Source organism: Gigantopelta aegis, unplaced genomic scaffold, assembly GCF_016097555.1.
Source record: "Gigantopelta aegis isolate Gae_Host unplaced genomic scaffold, Gae_host_genome ctg1804_pilon_pilon:::debris, whole genome shotgun sequence".
In the NCBI taxonomy this organism is placed as follows: Eukaryota; Metazoa; Mollusca; class Gastropoda; order Neomphalida; family Peltospiridae; genus Gigantopelta; species Gigantopelta aegis.
The window spans coordinates 91742-114246 of record NW_024532789.1 but is presented as its reverse complement, the minus strand read 5'-3'; the positions used below and the strand labels follow the sequence as shown (position 1 = coordinate 114246).

At 33.2% G+C, this 22505-nt stretch overlaps 1 protein-coding gene across 1 annotated transcript in view; it reads right to left on the bottom strand.

The window, feature by feature from the left end:
* Positions 1-8627: 8627 nt before the first annotated feature.
* Positions 8628-22505, bottom strand: part of LOC121391145 (polypyrimidine tract-binding protein 2-like) — a 50051-nt gene continuing 36173 nt past the window's right edge. Inside the window, 2 exon segments of the mRNA XM_041522870.1 lie at positions 8628-8760; positions 8812-8889. Coding sequence (XP_041378804.1) covers positions 8628-8760; positions 8812-8889 — 211 coding nt within the window.

Genomic DNA, 22505 nt, shown 5'->3' with positions numbered 1-22505 from the left:
GATAGAGAGAGAGAGAGAGAGAGAGAGAGAGAGAGAGAGAGAAGAGAGAGACGAGAGAGAGAGAGAGAGAGAGAGAGAGAGAACATAAAAGTTTAATAAATTAACTTTTAGATCACTCACAGTTCTGAGCTTGTTGAGGTTCGCGAAATTGAATAAGGCGGAGTCTCTTTTACTATACAATATCTTCACACGCATTACATCACCATATACACCTACAAAATTATATAACATTTATTAACACTACATTGATGACTACACATTTAATATTATAGTTCTGTTCAATGATATGATCAATGATACATTCTATAAATAGAACAATATCATTGCAATAGTTTATAAAATCAATGTGAACAGACTCTACTAGATCATATTGTGCAAGAGGTAGAGAGATAAAGAGAGAAAGACGTACCAAAGAGAATAAAAAGAGCATGAGGAGAAATCATCTTGTGTGAGAAGAAGGAGGGAGAATGAGAGGGAGGAGAAGACAGCCAAGAGGAGCCAACAGAGGAAGAAGAAAGAGTGCCAACAAGAAGAGAAAAGTGGTGCAAATCATACACAAATACTAACACACACAGACATGTCTCTTTATCACAATATTACCTTATCATTGAGATTAGAGGCTAGAACAACTGTAGTAGAGGGAGCACCACCTCCTTGAGCACCACTCCCTCTTCCTCCTTGAGTACCCAGAGCAATAAAAGCAGCACGAAGTTGAGAGAATGCTAAACAAAACATTCTATATCTAATAAAATAAATAACTTACTACCTGGAGATTGAAGTAGAGCAGGATGAAGACCTAGATACAGACATATATAGACACACACACACACATACACATATACTATTATACCATATGCTGAGAGGGTCAGGGAGTGACACAGTCTCTTGATCTCCAGCTGGTAGATCAGGACGAGTAAAGTCTCTATACAAATAGTTACTATTTAATTTAAGAAGTACTTGTCTACTTACCTAGTCTTCCTCATTGTTATATTTGACAGTAAGATTAGACAATTTAGAGTAATCATGTGTAATGTACAACAACCATTATAGATATTTTGACCATCAAGTGCCTAAAGAGACAAACACAGTATGTTAGTTTGTAGTTAGTGAATGACTCACAGTTTTAGCATTAGCAGCAATTATTTCATTAGGATATTGAATGAGTGCATGAAACTGACCTATAACATCACAACATAAACAACACTTCAATTACATAAAAATGTCTATTACCATTTTTCATGAATGTTACTATTTTTAGAACATCACCATATTTGGCAAATATCTAAACAACGTTAACATGACTTGTAATGACTCCACCCACAAAATCTACACACTCACTTGATGAAGGACATCAATGGTAATAGGATATAACATGTTCTCAATAATAACTCTTAAAATGGAGTTAGGTTGACCCTGTTGCATAGCTCCTATCCCAATCATACTGATAGATTGAGGAGAAGAACCACATAACCTGGACTAGCTCCACCCATTGAGGTTGCTCCTGGCTAACAAACACAATTAAAGTAATCTCAATTCAATTAACTTCTCTAGATGACTTACTGTGGCTGTTTTTAGTTCTTGATGTTTTGAGAATTGTATATAAACTGTTCTATCTCTGTAGATATCAAAGAACATACATCAATATTAAACAGTATATGTTATAACACTATAATTATAGAAATGATAGACAGATATTTATGACAACTTGAGACAACTTGTCTACATTGCTATGTCATATTACTAATGATATATTACTATGTAGTACAGATTGACTACAAACATTACAAACAAAACCTTTGTAGTTACACACACATACTATCATAGTAGGTAGTACTTCCTTCTCTAATACTATATATTATTACCTTATTTGAGCTGGTCTAGCTGAGAAAAACACTCAACCATGTAACGAGCAGATCCTATATCTCCCATTTCAATAAAAGCTTGATTCTTTTGCTTTAACATCAAAATTTTGTTCACCTACAGAGACCAATATTAGTCAGAAGATGATAACATTACTATGTTTACCATTCCAAAGGGAGAAGCTAACATCCATATTTCCTTCTCTAATACTTCAGTAGGTAAATTACGAACATGAAGAACACGAGATGTAGAGGTAGCAAACAGTAGGAACAGTTTCCTCCATACGAGGCTAAAGAATGAAAAGAGAAAGTAAGTAAATAAAAGGGCAAAGAGAATAGGAAGAAGGATATAAAGAAGAGGAAGGAGGGGAGGAGACACACCATTACTAAATACCACACTATCAATTACTCTAAATGCTACATAGGGCTAGTGATTATTGAACACAATGTAAAAATGCTATAGTCATATATAAATCAAAAACAAAGAGAAGGTCAAAGGTATTTGTTATTAAACTCTGTCAACTTAATATTGTTAAGCTACAGAGTGCTAGTGTGGATTGTGGGTCCAAGTTGAAGACAGGGTATTTAGTCTGCAATGAGACATTAATTAATTGCTTTTAATTGTACAGGAATCCTATTTTAATTAGTTACTATGGACAAAATTTAGCCTCTGCAACTTTTGTAAATTTTTGTGATGGTTTGTGTTTTTTTGAACCAAGAGTACAGTATTATGTTGTTAATATTGTTAATGTTGTTGTTAATATTGTTAATATTGTTAATGTTGTTAATGTTGTTAATATTGTTAATGTTGTTAATGTTGTTAATATTGTTAATGTTGTTAATATTGTTAATGTTGTTATATTGTTAATATTGTTAATATTGTTAATGTTGTTAATATTGTTTAGATGCACATATGTATGCAAGTTGTATTTGAAGACAATTTATTGGATGGATATGGTGCAACAATTATCTATCCTGAATTGCCAAAGGAAGTCGGAAATAAGACACATTTCCATCATCTAGAGGTTTGTTTTAATCTATTATAACATGATTACATATCAGGTATCAATTAACTTTTACAGAAGGGTGATGTATTTGTGTGGAAAACAGAAAGAATAAAGGAAAATGTACCTAGTGGAGGATATATTATTGGTGTACCACCTTCAAAAGACATCTTTGTGCCCTCTGTGGAGACTGGTAAAAGGATACCAAAACCAAAAAAAAAACAATGGATATTTGATCACTGATCAAAAGTACCTGTTTTCTTGATTTGATTGTGTTAATTTATATGTACCACAAATTTATCATTTCGTTTTAATATAATTATTATATACAGTTATATATACTGAAATTGCAATGATTTTCAGACAATTTTTATATTTATTTTAGATGTTTTGTGCTGCACAAAATCAAATACTTTTTCAGATAGTTTGGGATGTTTTTTTCAATATTTTTCCAATACTTTTCAACTAAAGCTTTCAATTATTCTTCAATGAAATTCAGATATATCAGTTCAGTAGTGTATACACACAACTAACTAGTACATGTCATGCAATGTGCAGATTCTAATTTCATTAGTAAGTAGAAAAGAGAAAGAGAAGAAAGAATAACTATGAGAGGAGAGGAACAGTTTCCTCATACAAGATTAAACAGTGAAAAGTGAAATGAAAGTAAATTAGAGAGTTAAGACACACACATATAACAAAATATATTACAAATACAACTCTAATAATAAAATCATTATGTCATTATGTGGTAAGTGAATTCTATTTAACTACAACTATATATTCATAAGTATAACATTGAGGTCAGTATTATTAATGAATATTATTATACTCTAACCTTAACAAAGTGGGTGGATCTTAACAGTTGCTATTTATGTGTTAGTTTATTTGCTATATCTTCTAATAATGATTGATACCACACAATGGAGAGTTAGTATTGGATTATGGTATTGTCATCAGATACCATGTACTACTAAAAAAGAGAACTAGTACTGATATCTCAGGATGGTGGAGTCACTATGGTCAGGAGATGAGGTGGTGGTAACCTGACCTTCTCTCTAGTTTTATTTTCTCTTACTTCTCCTCATTTTATCAGGTGATATTGAACTCAATCCTGGACCTAAAACTGGTAAATATTAAAACATATAACTGATACAGGGACTATGTCTTATTTACTTCAATATAGTTGACATCAAGTAATGTTATAAGACTTACTATTATGTCATGTACTATTGTAATATTGTATTGTATTGTAATATTGTATAGATTCACTCACTCCAAGTGAACTATTTCGTACTCACTTTGCTGATCTTAGTGATATCATTACTCCTATCCTTACCAGTGTAACTAATGTACTATATGCAAAAGGACTGATATCATTGATACTTACAATGACATATTGACAACAAAAGGAGAGAGTGATTTGGTAAAATCTAGTAAGTGGCAGGTGTGTTACAGAGACAGTTAAAAGCACATAGAGATCCATACCAGTATCTAGTGAATATATGTCATGTATTAAGAAACCAACAACATCAGAGACTAAGAGAGATTACTACCTTTATATTACAACAATTAGGTGAGTTAATTAATGTATTAATTTACTTTACTTTAATGTGTCTTACTTCATTAAGGTGAATGTACTGATAATGATGATCCACCTACCAATTCATTAGATCCTGATGTCCAGCAATATTGTGATATTATGATAGACCAGTACAAATACCAACCTATTGTCCCTACAGACTGGCCACCACCAGTTGGACAAGACTTTTTTGGAAGATTAGCACTACTACAAACACAAGACAGACATGCCACTCCTCAAACAATACACAGAAACAATGGTGTATTTAAGAGGACAAGTTGATAAAATACCTCAAGTTACTCAAGATAACAGATAGATATCCAGGATATTCTTAAAAACCATGTGATAGTGGTCAGTCTCTTAGAGTAATTGTTGATGGTCCCCCTGGTATTGGTAAGACAACACTCTGTCGTAAACTATTAAATATGTGGGCTAAAGGAGAACTCACACATGAACAAATATAACTTGGTACTATACTGTCCTCTCAGAAATCATGAGTGGCTCAAGCTAATGAATTAAACAACTACTTAAGTACACATATGATTGTAATGAAGTTGCCAATATCACTGAATGGTTGCAAAAAATACATGGACAAGGACTACTGATAATCTTTGATGGCTGGGATGAATTAAGTATAGATCTCAGACAATCCTCACTAGCAGCTAGAATAATTCGAGAGAGATATTAGCCAAATGTTCAGTAATTGTTACTTCTCGTAGCTATGCCTCTTACTCACTGTTAAAATTATCTTCAGTTAACAGACATGTTGAAGTGTTGGGATTTTCAGAGAAGGAGATCAAGATAGTAGTCAAAGGAACACTAGAAAAAACAACTACAACTAGCTGAGAAACTTATTCAAGATCTTGAAGTACGAAGTGATGTCCAGTCATTGTGTTATGTACCACTAGTCTGTTCCATAGTTATCTCAGTTTATCATTGGTCAAAAAGGACAGTTACCAACACACTCACAGAATTGTATGAGAATTTTATCCTACAAACTATCAGAAGACATGTTGAAAAAAAACGTTGACAAAAAACCTTTACAAGTACATAACATTCATCATTTACCATCAGTCTTAGATAAACATTTAAAGAGATTTGTCACTTTGCTTACCTCAGTTTGAAAGAAAATAATCCAAAAATGACATTTTCTTCAATTCAACTCTGTCAGTCTCTTGGTCAATCAGAGAAGGAAGGTTATCTTGGACTAATGACAACATTTATTGTAGGTATTGAGGAGAGGTATCAATTTCTTCACCTGAGTATCCAGGAATTTCTAGCAGCATGGTGGATAGCTAACTATAAGAAGACAGAGAAGTGTTTTCAGAACATTTTGATAATGATCACTTTAGAATGTGTCTGATGTTTATAGCAGGTCTAACTCAACTTGAAGATGAGAGCTATCAACAATATTTTAACAAAGAACTTGACCTACAATGTAAAAGGAGACCATTGTCTGGATTTGAGAAGTGTTACTACTCCCATTTCAATCAGAATTCAACACTGTTAGGCCACACATTTCTTCTCTTCTCTCTGATGAATGGGATGGCATTGTCTTCCAACTGTTATACGAATCACAGAACATCAAATTATGTCAAACATTATCACAATCTATAAAGAACCACTCAACTTTGCTCCATAGACTAAGACCATCACTATTTGACATACTGTGTCTTGGATTTTTTCTTAAAGAACTCTAACATAACATGGAATTACTTGGACCTGGGATTTCTAATGGACAACAAGTACAACTCCTTATTAATACATTGATGAACAATGTTAACTGTAAAGGACTAGAGATAAGGGTGTCATTTATAGATAATGACCAAAAGGCTATTAAGTTATTAGTGACTTTATTTCAATCATCATTGTCTCACAATCTTCAAGAGTGTTATGTTTAGAACATTATACTCTTGTATACCACAGGATGTATCTGATGTTACTCTTGTACTACTGCACTTATAAAACTACAATATCTAAAGATACTACACTTTAAATAACATACCATGTAGATCTAAAATCTGAAGAAGAGTATATACAGCTAGACAAGAAGATTTTATCTGAATTGGAGGAAAGTTTATATATTAATAGCACACTACAAGAACTAGTACTAGATATTGAAATAAGTGTTCTTATTATACCATCTTTTTCTACTAATATTGCTAATACACTCTACAGTGTGATTAAAGGAGTAACAAGAAACAAATCAATTCAACACATTTCACTTGAATGTGATCATCTAGAATGGACAGAAGATATACTAAGCAAAGAGATTTATGATAAACTAGTAAGAGACAATCACACAATACAATCTCTTAAACTGAACTACCTAATGTCTTATCACTGGATATAGTGAACACATCATTTTACTGCTTTGGAGAGCAAGTTACAATGGTTGTATTATGAAACAGACATCATTATTTCCTCAACATATCAAAGGACTACATTGTCTTATACTAGATCATAAACAATACCATGTCACACTACCTCTATTATTTCAATGTCATCCTAATCTACAACAACTTGAACTATCACTAAACACAGCTGAGAGTGTTATTGAACTATTTACTATTCTACAGAGTAATACTACATTTAAGGCTTTGAAAGTAGTGATATGGGACAAGACCATATAGGACAGTATGGGTCCTAGTTTACAAGACATGTTAACACTGAACAAAGCAATAGAATATTTTGAGATAAACCCTAAGGATTTTACTAGAACTATTCCCAGTACTTACCTGTCATTCTAAACAACTGGTCTCTCACACAATGCCAGTCTACATGAGCTGAGTGTACCCATTCCACTGTCAGATACTAACTATGAACAGATAACAACTTTATTTAATGTTATCTCTCATAAGAACAAACTCACAGAACTTAAAGTGGACTTCACACTAGATCAGTTTGCGTGTCTAGTTACTGTAGTTATAAAGAGATAAAACAAATAATGGACATCATTGTTCTATGAACAAGGACTACATCTTCTTACTAACATGTTACAATCACACACAACTATGAGACTTCTCTACATACAATGTGAAAACATTGACAATCAACTATCTCAACCTAACTGGATAGAAAAGTATCACAACACTTTTGCCAACCGTCTTTCTTCATCCCACAATTCAGTACATTGGAAACAAGTTAGTGAATGAGTTATCAGTCCTAAGGGATACTCTAAAATCACAAGAGAAGACATTTAATTACACACACATACAACAACAACCATTGAACCTCTACCAATATAGACCTGTGTTATTATAACTGAGCTACCTCATGTATTAATAATATGATCTACATACAATGAATACAAACAAAATAGTAGTAATGTCAATTATATTATCATTACTATTATAATGGACTGTTACTTATACTAGTTACTTGTGATCTTCTGTGATTGTGACAAAAAACAACTTACAGAATTAAGTAGAAAGATATGTTAATTAACTTATTGTTATGTCATTATTCTGAATCTTGAGAATTGGCAGAACTGAAATGACACCAAAGATCAACTATTAATTAAAGGGGGCATTGTTTAACATGGTAATATATCTTAATTTTGTGGTTGAGTAGGACTAGCTATCTGTGAAAATAAGTCCTCATGTAAATTAGTACTGTTATGATAAAATAATGTTAATACCTGACCTCAGTGTCTAACTATTATATATAGTATATCTGATAATAATGATGTCATATTGTCTATTGAAGTAAAGAACAAATACTAACAATAGATGAACAGTATGACTTACAGCTGATATAATTAATGTGAACTGTCTGACAGAGTCCTATAACAACAATATTCATAAGAATTTATTGTAGTTCTCTTTACTTGAAAAGACAGCATATATTTATAATAAATAGAATTCAATGAACAAGACAATAGTCTTCAATTAACACACAGACAAGTTAATATCAGCTGAGTTCATCTAATTACACTGGGTAGAGATGGTAGTAACTATAATAATGATGTCATCATAATAACTACTTCCCCTCTAATTCTATCATTACTACTAAATTATTTTCAGTAGACAAAGTTATCAAAAGACAAGACTTCTAATGAAAAAAGAAAGACAAAGATTTTAAAGAAAAAAAACATAAATTTTTAGTTGAAATAGCACACAATATGCCTAAAGCAAGACTTGAAAATATAATTAGGGGGTGTGACCCAGTAATGATGAGCGCTTAGAGAGTGTTCTTTGAGAAGGTAACTCGGAGATGATTGGTTTCACTGATTTTATGATTATGAGTGACAATGAGAGCATTGATAGCTTCCTCTACTGAAGACATCTGAACTAGAGCCATACGTAGATCATTTCTAAGAGAGAAAAAGAGAAATTTATACAGACAAGAGGAAGATATAACTAACTGAAAGAAACGGAAGTTGACTACATTACCACCAGTAGATGTAAATAGACTGCGAAGATATTCCTCAGTAATACCATCACTATATAGAAATATAATAGATACATTATGTGTCATTTATTTCTATAAATATCTAATTAACAATATCATGTTACCATAGGGGTAGGAAAGGGGGGGGGCAGGGGGGCTGCCCCCCCCCCCCCCCCCCATTTGCACTCAAGACTATGTACACAATAACACATTAGGCAGTATGTAAACGTACCAATGACTTCTGTTACAGCAGAACGCACATTTTCAACCTTATGCTGAACTAAAAAAGTACCAACAAAGTACTATGACCAAGAAACGATTAAACCATGTCATGTTGTTACATACACATATGGACCGTACTGATAACAAACTTATTAGAAACAGCTAAAGAGTTTGTTGACTATCGTCACTGAGGATAGCTTTTGGTGTTTCAACCTACTGTTACTGACTCTATCTTTTACTGTAACAGGTGCCATGTTGCAGTTCTAAGCTGTCTCAAGTTGTTGTTGTAGACACACCATGGGTTGTTACCATGGCAACAGGAGCAGATAGTACAGCAACGAGAACAACATTATGGTACCGTGTATTATAAATTAATTTCAGTAGTTTACTATGGAGACTCATACTGAATATATAGTACATACTTGTCTTATAAACGTTTAGCATGAACAATGTAATAGAAAGTTACTGTACTGGTAATGTATGATATTAACCTGACCCCTGACCTAATTAATATAATATTATTTCCCTGTATTGAAAATACATATTAATATTTAATCACCATATTGATAGGGTATCTGCCTTCTAGGATTCTAGTAGGAGTAGTGATGTCATCTCTCCTGCTTTTCCTCTTCCTATCATCGTCAATCTCTCCATATCCTACTCCTCACACTACATCATGGACTCACTGTACTCAGTACAGACTATGACCTGTTTCAGTCCACTGGTAAGACCACACCCACCTCTATAGACTCCACCCTTCTCGTTTATTAGGCATAGGATGTTATGGTGTAGCTATTATTAACTTAGCTCGCCACAAACGTAGTAGATCATTTTGTGTAGTAAGACAACTTGATCTTGAAGAATTTAACACTGAGAAATTAGAGGAAGTAAGGCCTCGATGTCAGATTTGTTGTTTTAACATAAATTAGGATTTTTAGCAGGAGTTATTAATTCTATAATGGCATTAATTTTATATAATGTAGCTATTGAAATATGCTATTAAAATATTAATCATATAAATTATATTGAGTGGTTGTCATTATTTAATTGTTTTTATTATGTCAAAAATCAGCTAACTTTTGTCATATTTTAATTTATGTTTCAATTTTTTGGCAGTTCTAGTTTTATTTAAATACTCTGTCATAAATCAATATTTATTTATTTTTTTAGATTCAACACGAAATGAAAAATCATCTCTTCTCTCTCATCCTAATGTCCTCTCATATTACTGTTGTTTGTATCAGGTTCTTCTCTCTGGGCATACAACCACTAATGCATTATGGTATATTATGTAATAGTTATATCAACTATTAAATCTCCATCTGTCTGTTTGTCATAGGTTCCTGTGCTGATCTAATGCATTCAGCTAAACATTTTTAATAATGGTTTCCAAGAGAATGTATTGCTATTATACTTAGAGATATTGTTAGAGGATTACATTATGTACATTCATTGGGTTATGTACACAGGTAACTAACTAACTACTTAGTATAATATATTATTGATTGTGTTAATGATTTGTTTAGGAGATTAGAGCTAAACATTTTCTCATTCATGAAAGTGGTGTGGTGAAGCTCTCTGGTATTAGAAGTTTGGTACCAATGGTGGAAGGTGGAGCTAGGAGAAAAGTAGGACAGATAAAATAAGTATAGAGATCTCTCTCTCACTCTTCACTCGTCCGCCTCTCAGGCTTTCTTCATGGTCATTTTTCAGGAGCTGGTGATAACATATGTTGGTTAGCCCCTGAAGTATTAGCTCAAGATATAGCAGGATATACTTATAAATCTGATATTTACAGGTACGGTTATAAACTCAAAACACAATTGATATTATTATTGTTATTGAAGTATTGGTATTGCTGCACTTGAACTGGCTACTGGAGAAGCTCCATTTGCTGGTCTACCTTTAACTGAAGTATGATAAATCTGTTATATATTTGATATTAAGTTACTTAGATAATGATGTTAAAATTAAGGGGGGGGGGGGGGGCATCCTCCTATGCTCCTCGAAGACAGGATGATGAAGATCCTATACAACACTTCTCTAAAACATTCTTTAAAGTATGTTTGAGAGTGTATATATCATTCCTTTTAACACTTTTCTTCTTCCCCTCTTTCTCTCATCTCACAGGTAGAGATATACTGTATATGCGTTGATCCTAATCCACACATCGTCCTAATACAACTAAACTACTATCTCTTACATTTTTAAAGGGTATTTTACTCAGTATAGTGTGGATCCTCTTGATGTTTTGTATACTGTAGTCTCGTAAAAAAGTCTCAGGGTTTACCATCATTGAAGGAACTATTATTGACCTGTAGTAAACCACTCAATACTATCAATTAAATCCACCTCCTCAACTTGATAGTGGTTAGTATAGCTATAATTTTTTATGTTGTAATGTCCCTTGGTGTCATTACTATATTGTAAATTACATCGATTTTTATGATGCGTAGACTGAACAGTATTAAATGAGAGATAGAAGGATTGATAATGTTATTTCTTTCTTTAGCTACTAATGTTGCTCCTGTTGAACTTCAGTTAAAATATATCTACTCCAATAGATCCTCCTTTCTCTACTTTAACACTAGATGAACCATGTTAATATAATGAACCATGTTAATATAATGAACCATGGTTAATATAATGAACCATGTTAATATTAATGAACCATGGTTAATATAATGAACCTTGGTTAATATATGAAACCATGGTTAATATAAAAATTATCATAACTTATGTTATTGTTGTTGTTTGTATTGTAGACTGATACATTTATAAAAACATTCAAATCCTTTCACTGTGCTATTTGCACAGTACTATTATTAATACTCAAATTGATTGTATTAATGATATATAGAAAAATTAATAGTTATTTAGTTTTACTTTAATATGCAGTTATTATAATGAGATCACATGTTCTGTGGTTTTCAAAGGGGTGCAACTTCCTTCCTGTGATACAAAACATCTTTTAGACATGATAGATACCACACAATGGAGAGTTAATATTGGATTATGGTATTGTCATCAGATACACCATACTACTAAAAAGGGAACTACTACTTATATCTCAGGATGGGTGGAGTCACTATGGTCTGGAGAGAGGGTGGTGGTAACCTGACCTTCTCTCTAGTTTTATTTTTCTCTTACTTCTCCTATTTATCAGGTGATAGTTGATTGAACTCAATCATGGACCTAAAACAGGTAAATATAAACATATAACTGATACAGGGACTATGTATTATTTACTTAATAGAATGTTACAGCAAGTAATGCCTCTAAACTTCTTGTTACGAGTGGTTTTGTTTGTTAAAGATAAATGGACTCAACTCACGTAGTCTAACTATGTGTACACTGGAGGATAGAAGAAGACTGTAAGACAATGGCCAGTCAGTGATAAGACTACCACTGTGCTTTAGAGGAAGGTTAACATATGGTGGATATAAAACGTTACTGACCCCTTTGGAAGAACTCATCTTAGCTGTCGAGGACGGTGGAGATAAGAATATAGCTTTTTATACTGAGGAGGAGAGTTAAGAGTGAAGGTATAGGATGTATAATATGGCATTGTCTCATTCCTTCTATTGTATAGATACACCAATCCTAGTAAACAAATTGTTACTGATTTTGTTCAAGATACTTCCTCATTTACGCCAACAGTACATAAACAAGGAAAGACATAAGGAAGTTTGGACATCCTTCTCTCACTTTCTCCACCAAATACGAAAACAAGAACTAAAGGTAAGGAAGTGAAACATCCTTCCTTACTTACATTCAACAGCTAAAGGTCTATTAATGAAGTAGTATTGTTATATATATTAGACAGACCAATAAATCATAGATATATAGGATGATTTTAAAAGAGTATTTTAATTTTGTGATTTTCTTCATGATAGCAACCATCACTCCAAAAGATTTATTTCGTACTACACTTTGCTGATCTTAGTGAACCTATTACTCCTACTCTGACAGTGTAAACTAATTAACGTTATGCTAAAAGACTGATATCATTTGAGACTACAATGATATATGACAACAAAAGGAGATAGTGACCGTTTGGTAAAACCTAGTAAGTTGGTATGTGTGTTACAAGAGCAGTTAAAAAAACACATAGGAGATCCATAACCTGTATCTAGGGAATATATGTCATGTATTAAGGTACCCAAAAAAATCAGAGACCTAAGAGGAGATTACTACTGATACTTACAACAATAGGTGAGTTAGGTAATGTATTAATTTACATTACTATGTACTTCTATCATTAAGGCGAATGTTACTGATGATGATGCTCCACTCACCACTTCATTAGACCCTTAATGTTCAGTCGATATTGTGATATCTAACAGACCAATAACAAATACCAACCTATTGTCCCTACAGCTGGCCACCAACATTGGACAAGACTTCTTTGGAAGATTAGCAATACTACAAACACAGACAGACATTCTACTCCTCAAACAATATACAGAAACAATGTGTATGTTAAGAGGACAAGTTGATAAAAATACCTCAAGTTACTCAAGATTAAACAGATAGATATCCAGGATGTTCTTAAACCATTGTGATAGTTGTGTAGTCTCTTTAGAGTAATAGTTGATGGGTCCTTCCTGGTATGGTGGTAAGACACAACACTGTCTGTCGTAAACTATTAAATCGGTGGGCTAAGAGAGACTCCACATGGAAAAATATAAGTGGTACTTTACTGTCCTTCAGAAATCATGAGGTAGCTCAAGCTAATGAATTAAAAACAAACTACTTAAGTTAAAACCATTTATGATTGTAATGAAGTTATACTGTTCACTGAATGGCCTTGCAAAAATAACATGGGACAAGCAAGGCTACTGATTTAATCTTTGATGGATGGGATGGAATGAATTAAGTTAAGATCTCAGAACAACCCTCACTAGCAGCTATGAATAATCATAGAGAGATATTAGCCAAATGTTCAGTAATGTTACCTCGCGTAGCTATGCCTCATTTTTCACTGCTTTAAAATTATCTGCTGGTAACCAGACATGTTGAAGTGTGCGGATTTTTTACTAACCTACAATTGCTTGCAGTACTAATCCAAAAAAGAAGAATTCAAATACAATACTATTGGCATTGATCAGATACTAAGTATAACTATGCATAGTGAGTATGTAATATACTAAACAACATACACTTAACATTAATAGGATAAACAGTGGTGCCAAGTGTTCTTTTAATTGTTTGCAAGGAATATTATCTAAATAATCTATTTACTCAACCGAGCCATTGGCTATTTCCTTGAAACGTTTAGTTACTTCACGGTCACGAAATTTTTTCATCAGTAAGAGTGTATTTCAGGTGGTTCTTGACCAGCGTCAGGTGATGATCACCAGAAGGGTCCTCACTCGATGTGATTAGACCTATTGCCATAAAATAGTCCACACTTACTAATAGTGAGTAATCACGGAATTACATTGCGAGCTTTCTATTAACTTAGCTTTTGGCCCATACAAACCCTTAGCTGGAAATCTATCTGAGATCTGTAGAAGTAGTCTAAAATTAATTAAGAACTTCATTGTTGGGGCCACTAAACCATTTGATTATATTTCATTCTGAAGAGACTTTGTCTCTAGCGAGGAGAGAATCACTACCTTCTCGGTCAGCCATAGCCTTACAAGGTTTACAGCATCAAAGCATCAGCAGCAATCACCTTTGTTTTGAAGGTGTGTCTATTTTAAAATACGTCATATGACGTTGCTAGCCTTATGAAGGACACATCATTAATGCCACACCCTTTTAATCTTTCCGACAGTTGAAGTTTGGTGTGTTCTTGAACCATGTCTCGATACTTTCTCACGATTCTTTGTTGTTCTCTCTTGTTCTACTGCGTTGTGTATTTCTCCAATTGAAGAAGGCAGGAACAAACAAGATAATGGACGTGAAGAGGCTTCACAAAAAAACGACATGATGACTTGATTTGGTACGTATGAAGAGAATACAAGAGTCTTTGAAAATGAAAGATAATGTCGAGTATCGTCGATATTGGGAGGAACTGGTTGCTAACAACCCTGGTAATATAAATTTTAAATAAACTTCAATGAAATTTTAATGTAATTAATTAACTTAATAACGCCAGTTGCAGTTGTAAGCCCTAAGCTCTAAATTTTAAACTCTTTCCTTTAATGTCCCATCTATTGTTACCAAATGTTTCTATTTACTGAATTACTTTACTTGCATTATAACTTGATTATATTCTTATTTAAAGATTTAGCTAACAGGTTCAAAGATAAAGAAACAGAAGACATTGCTGGTAGATTAGGTGACCATATTGCTCACAGAAAGGAGATATACAGGTCACAAAATTGAAGAACTCCAACGACGTAATCTGGAAGAGAGAAAGAGCTACACAAGTAATCAAAAACAAATTTTATTATTTGTTTGTTATTAATTCATTAATACTTGTACATATATTAGTACTGGCTTTGAATGGAGATATCCATATTCCTAATATCATCCATTACCAATACTAACCCACACTATTATGTACATATATAATGTGACATATTGCTAACTGTATATTTTAATACTAGAACTAAAAGGTTTATAGTCAAAACCAGGTACTAATTGATAAGTCGTTGCAGTAATACTACAGAGTATAAAGGAGGTACACTAGCCCTAGTAAATATATGCTGTTGCAATAAACCAGCTGTAAATATAGTATGTTTAACTTTATATGCTAACAATGCTGCTCAAATCGGCTTATGTACTGAGTCCTACTGAAATACATTAATTAGTGTACTACTAACAGAGTCTATAGTCTAAACAACATTAGTTACTAGAAAATATAGACATTCATTTGTAGTCCAATGATATTAGTCAATAGACTAAATAGTTGTATTTTATTTCTATAATTATTATTATGTTAATATTAGGTTCAGGCGCAAGGTGGATGATCCTGCTGGTCATGATAGATTAATCGCGGCTTTTCCTGATCCTGAAACAAATAACACCAGATGAGTACAAAAGAAAATACGAGAAGTTATTGTTATTTTATATTTTTTGAATTTTATATTTTATAATTGTAGCATAACGGATACAGGAAGAATTAAATCGGTGCTCGTTCATGATGAGTTTAAAACTTATGAAATGACATCTGGAACATAAGCGGACTAGCAAAGTTGAAAAAATGGACGAGACTCAACGACTGAGAGAGGGAAGAAAGGTAAGAGAGTCATTGTTGTAAAAAAGAAATTATTCTGGTCTTTTTAGATTGCGTAAAACTAAATGAACAGTTAAAAGTCATGAACCTCTGTTACATCCAGGTGGTAAAAAAACAGTTAGAAGATGTCTGGAAACATCAGATGGACTTAAAGATGAAGATTGTCAGGCCAAAATTCTTTGATCTCAGTGGTCCGTTACCAGTAACTAATCCTCTACGTTTATGAATAAAGATTCATCTTACTTATCTATTTAGAATTTTTTTTTTTTTTTTTTTTTTTTTACTAATGAGATGGAACACTAGATCCTTATGAAGTTGAAGCATTATTTCTTAGTGAGGTAGATCTCATTCTCCATCTGTTCATTAACTTAGTGACTCCAATGATATCTTACATCAGATTTAAAAAAAGTTTATGGTGATGACTAAACAGTATGGAGCTCATAGGAACTCTCTCAAATGAGAGAAAACGTGATGGGAGAGGTACAGTAATAACTAGACGTACATACTACAATCACAGTACTATATGGTATATACATATATATATATGTGTATAGTACTTGTCGTACTATGTTTTCAGCTTTATACAATTCATAGGAATATATGTACTAATATATCATGTAATATACCTGTAGTTATGTTCAGTCAATAGTTGTTAGTTTATCTTTCAATCTTATGTTTATTTTTATATCTTTTGATTTATATTGTTTTGTCTGTACAGGTTGATCGTGATCGTGATGGTTTAATTTAAAGGAAGAGTTTTCGTTACATGATATGGATATATTGAATATTGATGAAGAATGGAAACCTATTAGAGACAAGAAAAAAATGAATTCTTTACAGATGAAGTGAGTGGAAAGTGATCATACTTATGAGCCGGATGAATTAAAAATAGAAGCAATGATGTTATTTCTATTACTACAAATACTGTTGTTGTATAAAGTAATATTGTCTGATCTAGTTGTAGTTGTAAATACTTTATGGCTACCCTTTACATATCATTACATAATGTCAGTTAGGATATATCTGGTTTTGGCTCTGCCTATCTGTTATTATCTTTTATGATAATGTTCTATGTGTTCTTTTTTAGGAATTTAAAGACTTTGAAGATAAAATATGATTCCATAGATTATCCTATTTGATGGATGAGGGTAAATAGCCTTCTGATCTTCAACATCATGAAACTTCCACCTGAACATCACAACCTCTCAGGGAACATAACTCATCAGGAACATCACCAACCTCCTCAGGAACATCACAACCCTTCCTGAACATCATCAACATCCTAGGAACATCACAAACTGGGTGGGTGAACATCATCAACCTCCTCAGGAAACATCACCAACCCCTGAGCATCACCAACTCCTCAGGAACAATCATCAACCTCCTCAGGACATTCAAACCTCTGAGCATCACCAACCCCTCAGGAACATCATCAACCACATCAGGAACACAAACCCCACAGGAACATCAAAAACCACCTGAACATGAAAACCAAAGTATGGATAACACTACAACCACAATATAAATAATGATTGATGTACATATGCATGTAATCATGATGTAATATGATGTAATCATGATGTAATTAGCAGCTACAACAAATAATGGTAGATAATATGCCATTCTCTTCTTTCTAGTTCATTCTCACCAAGACCTTCTGAAAAGAATCCTGATAATGTTGCTAACGTAGGTGGAGCTAATCCAACCAACACACCCAGGTATAAACACTAGCAACGTGTCATAATTATTATATTGTATTACTATTTAGTGATAGAAACTAAACAGACTGGAGGACAACCGGTTACAAGGACAAAAAAAACAATTTGATGGTAAAAAAAAAACTCTAACTCTACGCAGCTGATATACCTTTTACCAACAGTGACACTAAATACATATTTTTGCTTGTAAAATTCAATTTTCCAACATAAATGTAGTCAGGCAGTCGTTACATTTTTTTATTAGGTTGTAATGCATAAACATGACTGAAATTTTATGAAAGAAAATAATTTGATGTGGTGTGTTATGTGAATCTATAACGCCCACAAGCCAAAGTATCATTTTTCTTATCTTTCTTCATGGTACAGTCGTTACTCTATCTATCGTTAATATTTGACAATAAACCTAGACACACACCAACATAAAGCTACTGTAACAAGAGTAAGGCGTTGACTATCGTCAACTAGGATAGCTTCGGTGGTTTCACTTACGTTACTGACTCTCTCCCATCTTTTACTGTAACAGGTGCCAGGTTGCAGTTCTAAGCTGTCTTCAAGTTGTTGTTTTTTTTTTTTACTGTAACACCACCACGTTGTACCATGGCAACAGGAGCAGATAGTACAAACAACCAGAACAAAACACTATGGTACCTGTATTACAAATTAAATTTCAGTAGTTACTATGGAGACCCATATGATATATAGTACATACGTCTTATAATTGTTTTAGCATGAGCAATGTAATAGAAAGTTACTGTACTAGTAATGTAAGATATTAACTGACCCTTGACCTAATTAATATATATTATTTCCCTGTATTGAAAATACATATTAATATTTAATCACCATTATGATAGGAGTATGTCCCTTCTAGGATTTGTAGTAGTGATGTCATCTCTCCGCTTTTTCCTTTCTCAGTATCATCGTCAATCTCTCCATATCCCATTCCTCACATACCGCATCTGGACTCACTGTATTCAGTACAGACTAGGACCTGTTTCAGTCCATGGGTAAGACCACACCCCCTCTATAGACTCCAACCGTTCTGCGTTTATTAGGCATTGGAGGTTATGGTGTAGCTATTATTAACTTAGCTCGTCACAAAATAGGTAGATCATTTGTGTAGTTAAGACAACTTGACCTTGAAGAATTTAACACTGAGAAGTTAGAGGAAGTAAGTCCTCAATATCAGATTTGTTGTTTAATATAGATTAGGATTCTTAGCAGGAGTTATTAATTCTATAATTAGACATTATTTTATATAATGTAGTTTGAAATATGCTATTAAAAATTTAATCATATAAATTATATTTGAGTGGTTGTCATATTTAATTGTTTGTTATTATGTCAAAAATCAAGCTAAATTGTTGTCAATTTTTAATTTATGTTTCATTTTTTTGGCGTGCGAGTTTATTTTAAAGGAACTCTATATGAAAATCACTATTCATTTCAAACCTTTTTAGATTCAACACAGAAATGAAAATGTCATCTCTTCTCTCTCATCCTAATGTCCTCTCATCTTACTGTTGTTTTGTATCAGTTCTTCTTCTAGGGCAATACAACCTCTAATCATTCTGGTACATTATGTAAGAGTTATTATCAAATATTACATCTCCATTGTCTGTTTATCATAGGTTCTGTGCTGAATCTAATGCATTCAGCTAAACATTTAATAATGGTTTCCAAGAAAAGTTATTGCTATTATATCTTAGAGCTATTGTTAAGAGGATTACATTATGTACATTCATGGGTTTATTCGACACAGGTAACTAACTAACTACTAATTATTATTGATTGTGTTAATGATTTGTTAGAGTAGTTAGAGCTAAACATTTTCTAATTCAGGAAGTGTGTGTGAAGCTCTTGGTATTTAGACAGTTTGGTACCCATGGTGGAAGTGGAGCTAGGAGAAAAGGTAGGACAGATAAATAAAATATAGACATCTCTCTCTCACGCGGTCTTATCAGGCTCTTGATGGTCATTTTTCAGGAGCGGGTGATAACATATGTTGGTAGCTCCTGAAGTAGTTAGCTCAAGATATAGCAGGATATACTTATAAATCTGATATTTACAGGTCCTTTTTTAAAACTCAAAACACAATTGATATTATTATTGTTATTGAGTATGGTATATGCTTGCACTTGAACTGGCTTATGGAGAAGCCTCCCATTTGCCTCCTGGTTACCTTTAATGAAGTACTGATAAATCTGGTTAGTATTTGATTAGTAAGTTATTTAGATAATGATGTTAAAATAAGGGGGTCATCCTCCTATGCTCCTCAGAAGACAGGATGATGAAGATCCTATGACAACACATTCTCTAAAAATTCTTTAAAGTATGTTGAGAGGGTATATATCATCTCCTTTTAACACTATATTACGTCTCCTTTCTTCTTCCTCACGGCTCTGATCATCTCACAGCGTAGTAGATATATGCGTTGATCCTAATCAACCAGCAATCGTCATAATACAAACTAAACTATTATACTCTTACATTTTTAAAGGTATTTTAGTCAGTGTAAATGTGGATCACTCTTAGGTTTGTATATACTTGTTGTTTTCTAGTATCGCGTAAAAAGTCTCAGGGTGTACCCATCATTGCAGGAACTAATTATTACCTGTAGTTACCACTCAATAGGATCAATTAAATGCCACCTCCTCAACATGATGAGTGGTAGTTATTTGAGCTATAACTTTTATGTCTGTAAGTCCCGCTGGTGTCATTTAATATATCTGTAAATTACATGGATTTTGATGTTGGGTAGATGATAGTATTAAATGCAGAGATAGAGGTGGATTGATAATGTTATTATTTCTTTCTCTTAGCTACTAATGTTGCCATCCTGATGTGCAACGCCATGTAAAACTAATCTACTCCAATAGATCTCTCCTTTCTCTACTTTAAACCACTCGCATGAACCATGGTTCATATAATGAACCATGGTTAATATAAAAAGTATCAATAGACTTACTGACGAGTTGTTTGTGGATTTGTTATTGCTAGACTGATACATTTAGTAAAAAACATTCAAATTCTTTCACTGTGCCTATTTGACCCACAGTATATTAATTAAACTCAAATTGATTGTATAATGATATATAGCAAAAAGTTAATAGTTATTAGTTTACTTTATATGCAGGTAGGATCACCTGTTCTGTGGTTTTTCTAAAGGGGTGCCCAACTTCCTCTTTTTTTTCCTGTGATACAAGCCATAATCGTAAACATGATTTATACCACACAATGGAGAGTTGGGTTACTATGTGGGTTATGGTATTGTCATCAGATACCATGTAACTACTAAAAAGGGAACTACTAGCTGAATCTCCGGATGGGTGGATCAGATATAGCGTCTGGGATGAGGGTGGTGCGTAACATGACATGCTCTTATGTTATTATCTTTACTTCTCCTTATTGTATCAGCGTGAGTATTTGAACTACAACCTGGACCTAAAACTGGTAAATATTAAAACATATAATCTGATACAGGGACTTATGTCTTAATTTATCTTCAATAGAATGAACGATCAAGTAATGCTCTAAGATTCGTCCCCCCCCCCCGCATAGGTGGTCTTGTGGTTGATAAATGGACTCGAAACTCACTAGTCTAATAGGTGCTATCATTGGAGGAGAGGGAGAAAGAATCAAGACAAGGCCAGCAATGATCAAGAAGACCACTTTGCGTTAAAGGAAGGTTTACACTGTTGCATACAAACTAGTCGGACCCTACTTGCGGAAGAACTCATCTCAGATGTTGAGACTGTGGCGGATAAAGCTATAGTGTGATATATGAGGAGAAGCAGAGTGATGTGCTAAAGGTATCAGTATGTAATTAAATATGCATCGTGTCATAACTTACTATTATTTAGACATACCCACTCCAAGTAAAACATATCTGTATATGATTGGTGCTTCAAGATATTCCTTCATTACTCCACTCGCCTACCTAAACTGAGGAAAAAGACATAAAGGAAAGTTAGGCCATACCTCCTCACTTACTCTGCCAGATACTAACACCAAGAACCCGATATAAGACGAAGTGGAACAATCCTTTCTCACTTACTTCACCCAATAAAGGTATATGGTAATATAATGAGAAGATAAATGAGTATTAAGAATGAACTCAATGAAGGTACATAAAGTTCCACTATTGTGACTAAAAATCTGTTGTTTTTTATGTATACCATACATTGTTATCACGCTAACATATTACTATCTGATGTTATTATTCTGTATATTTTACTAGTTATTGTATCTACATATCACATGATTAATGAATGTATTATGATTATAGATATTAATTATATAAGGTAGTCAGGAGCAAGTAATAGGAAATGATGCATATACTGAGAAATTCAATGACTTCCTTTATTATGTAAGTTATTATGAATTTGTGTTGATATGATCTTCCTCAAAATTATGTTAGTTAAAAAACTAAACCACATGATGTAGTTAGAACAACTAGTACAATTGATGCAAAATGGTATGAAATTGGTATTGGTCTAAGAGTGAGTTCTAATTATCTTGATGGTTTGGCCTCAGTCT